General features: G+C 39.2%; 1 protein-coding gene across 1 annotated transcript; it reads right to left on the bottom strand.

The window, feature by feature from the left end:
* Positions 1–4,368: 4,368 nt before the first annotated feature.
* Positions 4,369–6,273, bottom strand: AMER2 (APC membrane recruitment protein 2). The gene has a single exon (XM_006017614.1). It carries the CDS (start codon positions 6,244–6,246, stop codon positions 4,369–4,371), a length of 1,878 nt encoding a protein of 625 aa, XP_006017676.1. The 5' UTR covers positions 6,247–6,273.
* Positions 6,274–9,108: the final 2,835 nt, after the last annotated feature.

Below are 9,108 nucleotides of genomic sequence, written 5' to 3'. Positions count from 1 at the left end.
TTTGATCAGCAAGCTCACTCAGTACCATAAATTTTAAAACCAACAAGGTTTTGCTTTGCTAAGCAAAGCTTGTTAATTTGGCTCATCCACACTTTTAGCATTTTCCTAAAAAATACCATCTGTATCAGACATTTTGAAGACTTTGGTACAATATTATCTTAGCTTTGATAAATAATTTAGTATGATTCATTAAAAAATAATCTGTGAATGAATTTTCATCAGATAAATTTACACACACAATTTTTCAAATGCAGTCTGCAGTCCTCTACTATCCTAAATTGTGGCAAGTATGTTCACAGTGGATGAGGAAGATGATGGTGAGTGATGAAATACCAATGAACATGGATTTTCCTTGTATGTAGGTGTGCAGTTTCCTCTGAAATCTGTTGCACATGTTTGATTCCTTTACTGTGAATATTAGTAATGCATTTGTACTACTGGAGAAAAATAAACCATTTTGCCTGGGTTGCAAACCACACCTATAGTACAGCGAACTTTACTTCTATTGTGACAAAATAAGTCCACAAGGACAGCATTTCATGCTCCTAAAAGGAAATCTTTTGTGCTGATATTTAGGACTGAAACATAAAAATTATATACCACTGAAGATACCATATAGGCAACTATAAAATGTTACATAATATATAGAAATATCCTAGGAACATATAAAAATTACCAGTAGTGACCTGAAAGTGCAAAGATTATAAATACTAAATGCCAAGACCTGATCTATAAAACTCTTTATGTGTGACAGGCTGATAGCTATACAGTGTCAACCCAAGCACAATTATAAACAAATCATGTGTTCTTTAAGAAAGAAAGACAAGGACATCATTGAAGAATGGTGTCTTTGGGACCTGGAAGATCATTTCTACCTTGATACCCACCAAGGTCATAGAAAATGTATGCTTAAACAAAATAATATAAAAAATAAGAATGCAAATTGCCGAAGAATGCCTCCAGGACTATTAACTCTTTATGCTTCAACCTTCTAAATCCAACATGTCATCAATTGTTCAATCATTAAGCATATCAGAGACCTTTACAGGTTACTTAAGGGAATTAAGTACGTTTAAAAAAAGCTTTTTGAATTCCTTTTTAGTGCTTTGTTTTAGGCAATATGTGAAGTTATAACATACAAATATATTTCTACTATAATAAAAAGGCCTGGTAAGTATTAAATTACATATTATTTTAAAATAAAACATAATTGGCTTAAAGACTGATTTTTGTGAATAAAAGTTAATTTAAGTGTTAAACAGTGTTTTAATTTCTTTGCTCCCACACAATCATTATCCTGAATCATGAATCTAATGTCAAGCATGTTGTTCTGATAAAAAAACACTGACACCCTACCACATGTTATTTCACCATTCTTCCTCTAAGGATATGATTGTCTTTTAAATATATACATTGCAAGCAGTTAAGTGAACCACCAAGAGATCTGTAAATCTTACTTACATTAGGTATAAAATATAAAGCTGGAGAAAGTGACTAGTACCAAGTCCATGTAAAATGGAGTAGGCAGGTACCTGTCCCCTCCTTGCAAGAGGCTTGCTTTTTATATTGACTTTTTGCCAGTCAGCATGCAGCAACAGGAGTAAAAGCAGGGTGGCAAAATGAAAGAGAGAAAAAATGAGGGAAAGGCAACAGATTTTAATGGTGGTTCTTGTTAGACATCAGTGTGAGGGAACTAATCTAAAAATATTCTATTTTCTATTTTTTTCTTGATACATACATGCCACAGTGTAAATTAAATGTATATTATTTTTTAAAACAAGTTCTGTATATAGATGATGTTATTTTACTAGTGTTTTAAAATGATGCACAACTCTACCACCTGTAATTGACTCTTCCTACTTTACAGTGTCACAAGCTCACAACATCCTCTCTCCACCTCAACTTTCAATTCCCTGTACAATTCTTTCTGTACAATTTGTCCTTAAACAAAACGGGCAAGTTTGAATTTGCTGTTTAATCATTATGCAAAGAACATAATCCTTAAAGTCAGATGAGAAAAAAACACGACTGCAAGCTTTATGGCTAGGAGGCTAGGATTCAAATTCCATATTCTATACATTCATCCTTTAGAGAATACTGCAGCTTTAGTCGCTACAAAAATACAAGCAGAATCAGGTCAAATGCAAATCCCTTCCTTGTTCTTGCCAACATGTTTTGAGATAGATTTGCTCTATGTTTCCTCAGTGTCTGCACAGTGTGTTTATACATGAATATGCATGTTCATTTTTATGCATGTATGGTATAAGCATAGGTATGTATGACTATACATGCATATATGTACAATAGGTATGCATGAGTAGGCATGTATACAACCATGCACATTACAAAACAATTACATATAAAATAAACTTCTTTGAGTATATTAAGGTTCTGACATAAACTGATAAAGCCAGGAATGGAATAGAAAAGCTGGCACTTCTTCCTCGACTTCACCACTAGGATGATGTAAGTCATTATTAAGCAATGAGTTATTTTCAGAGCTAGCTCCCAATCCTACCCTCCTATCCACATACTCAACACCCTCTGCAGTGATATTAAGGATGCACCAGTATAAAGGGAGGAAGACCTGGGCCCTTAAATATTGTATTTTCTTGGTTTTTACAGTTCATCTTACAACCTTAATATTCTTTAAAGGTATATTTTGTATTTTTATTTTATTTTTTCAAATCTAAAGAGGATAAAGCAAACTGTCATATAAGGTCAGACCCATTAGATTCCCTTATTTAAATTTAGGCTTCTCTGCATAATACAAATAGTTAAAACTTTTTAAAAACATATATTATTTTTCCGATACACTGAAACAGCAACTTGGTATTAATTGTGGTCCGTTGGTTAAATACATATTTTAGAGTATTTTGTAAATCCACAGTATTTACCCATTAGACTTTGCTGTCCTTTGGAGTTGTTTCAGTTTACCATGAAAATATATCTGTAGGCACATCATAGCATCCTTCTGCAATTTCTTTGAAAAGTTGTCAATGCCCATATATAGTAGCCACTTTTACAGAAGCAGCTTGGCCATTAATATATTTTTCACAGGACCAAAGTTGATTAGACTATTTCGCAGAGCAATAGCTTACCACACTCCTCTTCTCTCTTAAGCATTGAAGTTATTAAGAATGAATACTAAATCCAATTTTTTCTTTAAATAGCCAAAATTAACTTCACACATTTTTAAATATAATGTATTTTTAAAAAATGTTTCTTTCCAGGATTCATTCTCTGCAGGGTTTCAGCCCAGAGCAAATTTGTCCAAACCCCTGAAAATAGAGGTTTGCACTTGCAATGTTGTCAGAACCTTGGCTCTGGCACAATGAATGTGTCACTCTAATAAAACCAGCACAATAGACTTGTTTATCTGGGGATGCAAGAGGCAATATAAAACAGAGTTTTGTTCTACTTCAAGGTACTTAAAGGAAGTTCCATCATTTCAGAATTGTAAAATTATCTAGCTATAAAAACTAACTTTTCTTAAACTCTAGATAATACAGACAGATGTTTTGTTATAAAAAATCTGTAGGATTGAGTAAAACTGTTAAAATATGCATATATCTACACATAAAGAGTAATTTATTGTATAAATGTGAAAGTTGTGTATATATTGGCATTTAGTAAAATGATTCCCTGAACCTGATTTTATGCATCGGACAAATATTGAAGTAAACATCTGACCCTATGCCAGATGCATCTGTTATCCATTTACATGATAGCAGAGCCAAAACAAACAGAGAAACAAAAAAACAAAAATATTTCTTCCAGTTATAGAAATCCACCTAACTCATGAGTTAGCTTACTAGATGCAAGCAAGTCAAGTCTGCTGCTGATCAGTGCTGCTGTTTGAACATCAGGAAAATACCTGTTGGGTTGTCTGTCTGTGTTTTGCTTGGCATTTTTCCATATATTGTAGAAGAAACATTTTTTTTCTTTTTTCCAGTTTAGGCCAAAAGAAATCAGTAAAAGCTAAGTGTATTGGAGAACTCTTCTTGTTCCTCTCTTTCTGTAATCTGTCCCCTTGAATAACTCATGGCACTAATTTGCAACCGGAGAAATGCCCTTTTAGGTTCATAATCCAAGTCCTGCTTTTGCAAAGGCTTGTAAAAGCTACTTCCCAAAAAAGGATAGAAATGTAAAAAAAAAAAAAAAAAGTGCTTCAAAAGAATTTGAATTGTTGTATTTATAGATATACTATCTCCAGGAGAAGTGTGGAAGTGCAGGCTCTCATGGCACACCGAAGGGGTCCTTGTGACAGCCTTTCTTTAGGTGTTGCAAAACATTTTGTTGGTGACCTCAGTGAAAACTTCCCTGCTTCTAACCCACCATCCATCTTTGCCTCTAGTTCCTATTCAGCTACTTTCTGGCACTGTCCTGGAATGTGGTGGCTTTGATCATTGTCCCTGCTAAGCCCCTGTTACTGACCCGACGTACAAGTACTTTAGAAACAGGTATTTTTGTTCTGGGTATCTCACTTTTGGCCGGATGATGGTGTGCAACATGATGGCTGTTACTTGCATCTGTTGCATGGCTGGCAGGAAGCGATGAAAGATGTTTAATGCTGATAGGTATCTTAGAGTCCTTGACAGAACCTGCAGGTGTTTTAAGTGGGCACGTAGTTGTTATGGGTGACACTGGTTTAGAGCGCAACACACAAGTAACCTCTTCATCAGAAGGCACCCCTGCTACATTTTCATCTGTGTCAGCATAGAGATCGTAGAGGGCATCACCACTGTAGCTGTCCCTCGGTATGCTCTCTTTCTGGACACTACTGGTGCTGTCTTCCTCAGGACCAGGAGTTGTAGAATCCCAATAGCCCTCATCACTGTTTGGGATGCACTCTTGCTGCTCCTTTTCCCTGTTCTTTTGATCCTCTTTGTGGTTGAGATGAATTGGAATCTGGTTGAGACCAATGCGTTTAACCATTGAACCATTCTGGGCCCCCACAACACACTTGCTCTCCCTTGAGATGTCAGGCTTTTTTATCCCTCCCCCACCAGGGATGTCTTGGACTTGCTCTTCTGTTTGTGACAGCATATCCCAGAACTCCTGAAGGTAGGTGTCATCCACTTGGTCTGGACTTGCCATCTCCTCTCCTCCTCCTTGGTAGGCCACAACGTTTGGGTTCTTTTTGGAGGTGCCTGGCTTGCTGGGCCCCGGGGCGTTCTTGTCACAGCCTCCACTGCTGCTGCCCACTTCATCCTCCTGGTCCGCAATAATATCTCCACAGCCTGTAAGAGAGTCAAAGCTTTTCAATGAAGTCACGTCAGCAAACATCAAACAAATACGATCAATCGATTGCTCTGAGGGTGGATCAATAGAGGAAGGGTCAGGGGCTGCTGCCGTCTCTTGACCGCTATCACATTCGGGTTCAACAAGGGGAATAGTCTTTATTGGAATGTCACCTGTTATGGCTGCATCCTTCGCAGTCCCAACCTCTCCTGCACCCGGATCTGGTAGCTCAGGGTTGTTCTCCTCGCCTCGGTTTCCAGCACTAGCAGGATCCTCTCCTGGTATGTTTCTGTTGTTCTGCAACTCCCCATCTCTGACTCCAGGCTCATCTGCTGTAGTGTGCACATCGCTGCCACATTTCTCACAAGACAATTCAATGTTAATTTCTTCTGTGGTGTTTTGAGTTTCAGACAAAGGTTTTGGTGTCTCCTCTTTGATGCATTCCAAGCTGGCCGTCAAAGAACCAGGCATAATGAGGCTGGATTGAATTTCTGATGTTTCCCCCCTTTCTTCCTTGCCATTTTTGTCCTTTTTATGCCATCGCATACTGCTGAAGATCCCTTTCAGCCCTTTCTTTTGTCTGCTGCCAGCCCTCTGATCTGCGTTCTCTCCCTTGCCATTTTCCGATTTCCCATTCTTTTTCAACAGAGAGAAGAAACTGTGCGACTTCGCCACCGAGCTGTTTGCTGAAACATTCAGGCTGGCTACAGCCCTAGTGTTTATATCCTTGTTCTGCTGATCACTGCCACCACCACCACTGCTCGATTCCTCTTTCTTGCTGCTTTCTAGCACAGCATCAGCTAATCCATCATGAGTCTTGCTCCGCACCATCCCTGTTTTACTCGAGTCTTTCCCATCCCCACCTTTGTTTTTCACCCCAAATATGCTGGGGATGGTGCCCCCAGATTTTCTCCTTTTAAATAATTTGAAAGCCGTTTTGTTAATCTTCCCGGACGGCTGCTCGACTGCTGGAGTCTCCGCACAATCGCAATGCAAGTCCATGTCTGCTGCCGACCGTGTCCCTGATCCTGCCTCCTTTCCCTCCTGCAGACCCCACAGATGCCTGATACTGATTTCCCTCACTGACAGCCTCGCTGCTGCTGCTGCTGCCTCCTGCTCATCTCCATGGCAACCCAGAGAAGGATAAGCAGCTTTCCTCAGTCGTGGGCCTGCGCCAGGCCACTGTCATCCATTCTAAATCAACCTGAGCTGCAACAGCAACACCAATAGAGTTCGTTCCTCCACCCCTCCCTAAAAGGGCTTATATAACTTAACCCATTTAGTCCTGCTGTTGCTCACTATCAGCGTGCAGGGTGCTTTGTGTATTTTGGGTGGAACACTTTGTGCTAGTCACACATCACGTGGCATCTTTGGGATGCTGAAATTCAAGTGCAGCACTCAAAGCACTGTGCTGCATTGCTCTAAGACTGATGCTAATTTTTAATAATCATGTAAGTTGCAGCCCAGAGTGCCGCACGCACCAAACACAGCAACCCTTTCTACAACTGCATAACTCATGTAGTGGAAACGCCCTCGTTTTTCTGACTTTCTTTGTCATGTGAAAGCCTTTCTCAGAAACCTTGGTCCTTTTCCACTTCCGAATGCTGCTTTTCCTCCTCGTCTCCTCTCTTCTGCCTAAATACTCTGTTCTTCCAGACACTCAGATGCCATAGTGAATATGCTCAGATACTAGGGTGCATGGTATTAACTGCTTAGAGCCATTGAGAAAATGACCCATTCATTGCTGATTTGTTTCTTTGTATTGGTGATTGTTACTTATGTTTTCCATTGTCTCCTTTTTGTCACTTTTGCTCAGCACTCTGGAGTAAGATGTCATGAAAACAACCAAAAGGTGTCATAAACATAACAAGGATATGAACTGCACATCCAAGATGGGATGTTAACAACTACTGGTGTAAAATACATAGTACAATAGGTCAGGGATGTGGAAATGTTAGACTGGGTCTTAATAATTTGGTCTGAACTAAAGGTGGTAGTGAGTGTAATACAAATCAGGTGGCATGCAACATGCTGAAGCCATCACCATGAAATCAGAATGGTAGTTCAAACCTAGCTCCTAAGACAGGTCCTGGAGTAAAGGATCATACCTTTATGACTCAGCATGTGTTTACACTGCAGTCACAGTCACTACATTTAGATCTTCAATAGGTAGAATTTGTTATAGCACAGGTGAAGAATAGGTTCAGTAGGGTCTAGCCACAGCAGCACAGAGATAAGCATAGGCTGTAAAATCTGCCCAAGCAGCACGGTAAATTATCCTGTGCTGAGTTGGCATGAGACTGCTGCCACTGCCCAAACTACATGCGCTGCAGTCACTGCAATGTAGACCTACCTTTCAACTGAACAACAAAACTGTTAAGGAAAAATCATTTGATTGTGCTTTACCCTTTGGGAAAATTCCAGTCCCAATGAAGTCTGCAGTTTTAAATTCATTGGGTCCAGAATTTACCAAGTACATAGGGAGACCCTTGGAAGTTTTTAAGAGCAGGTTAGACAATTGTCAAAGATTGTTTAAACAGGGGTGGTCCTGCCTTGAGCTGGGGGCTTGATGAGATAGCCTCCTAAGGTCCTTTTCAACCCTGTTTTTCTATGATTTGTTTTATGATTGTCTTAAATTCACTGCACTCAGACAACTCTACAAAGAGAGCAGAATGAATTACTCGTTGTGAATAATTTACTTGGTGAATTTGGCCCTTTTTTCCGTTCATATATTATCCATGAATAAGCTTCAATGTGCATTCATCATTTCTAACCATTCAATAAAAAGATTGCTTGAAGATATTTCAAGTCATAGGTTTCATCTCCTCCTTCTCCAACACACAGAAAACAGGACAAAATAAGCAAAGTCCATTACTTTGACTGGAGGAAAGAGAAATATATCTTAGTGGTTGCGTCTACACGAGACACTGGCTGCGCAGTTGTTACTGCAGTCATTTAGTACTTGCATACACAACAAGTACTAAATGACTATGCAGTAACTGGAGTTACTGCACAGTAGTGTCTCCAAACAGCTTTTTGGTGATGATGACTGCACAGTAGCTTGTTTCTACTGCACAGTAGCTCATTACTACTATGCTGTAGCATTGCATCATGCTTCGTGCCATGTGACACTACTGTGCAGTAATAAGCTACAGCGCAATAGTAACAAACTACTGCATAATCAGCATCTTGTGTAGACATGGCCACTGTGTATACTTTATAAATGTAGCCAAGGCCACACAGAAAGCCATGAGAGACAAGTCATTATGGGTCTTTCACCAGTTGTTCATGTTAACTACACTTTTAAATATTAATTAATCATGGTGTGTGACTGGTCACCTAAGTCAACAAGTTGTATCTCTATTTTCTAAATAGACCACTTAAATTCTTTAAAAAGGAGAAATAATACCAAATGTCCATGTCCCCATGCAAACCCAGATGTGCATACATGGAGTAGCCATGTCTTGAAAGCTTGAGTCAACAAAATCTTGGGGAACAAGGGACCACAGCAGCTCAAAAATATGGTTGGACCCTTTTGGTCCCCTCTCACAGAGGGTGTCCCTGGAAACAAGTAATATAGGCCTGTGTTTGCAAAGATACAGAATTCCCTGTGCAAATAAAGGGAACCAGGATAAACTGAAAGAGGGCAGAGTCATTTTTTCACAAATTCTTTTTCTTTTTTTTCTTTTTTAAGATTTTTCTGCATTTTAAGAGGCTTTGGGCAGGCTTATAGAAGAGTTAAGTATTTAGTATTATTCCTGTGGGTTTAAAATCCACTGCTCTTGTAGGGCATAGGCCCTTTTTATAAGATCTCTTTATCTCAATAAGCTTGATGTGGAAGTCTGTCCCTGACACTGAGGCCCA

The sequence above is a fragment of the Alligator sinensis genome, unplaced genomic scaffold (assembly GCF_000455745.1).
Source record: "Alligator sinensis unplaced genomic scaffold, ASM45574v1 scaffold777_1, whole genome shotgun sequence".
Taxonomy (NCBI): domain Eukaryota; kingdom Metazoa; phylum Chordata; order Crocodylia; family Alligatoridae; genus Alligator; species Alligator sinensis.
The sequence above is the reverse complement of the archived record's forward strand: the minus strand, read 5'-3'. Positions and strand labels throughout refer to the sequence as shown.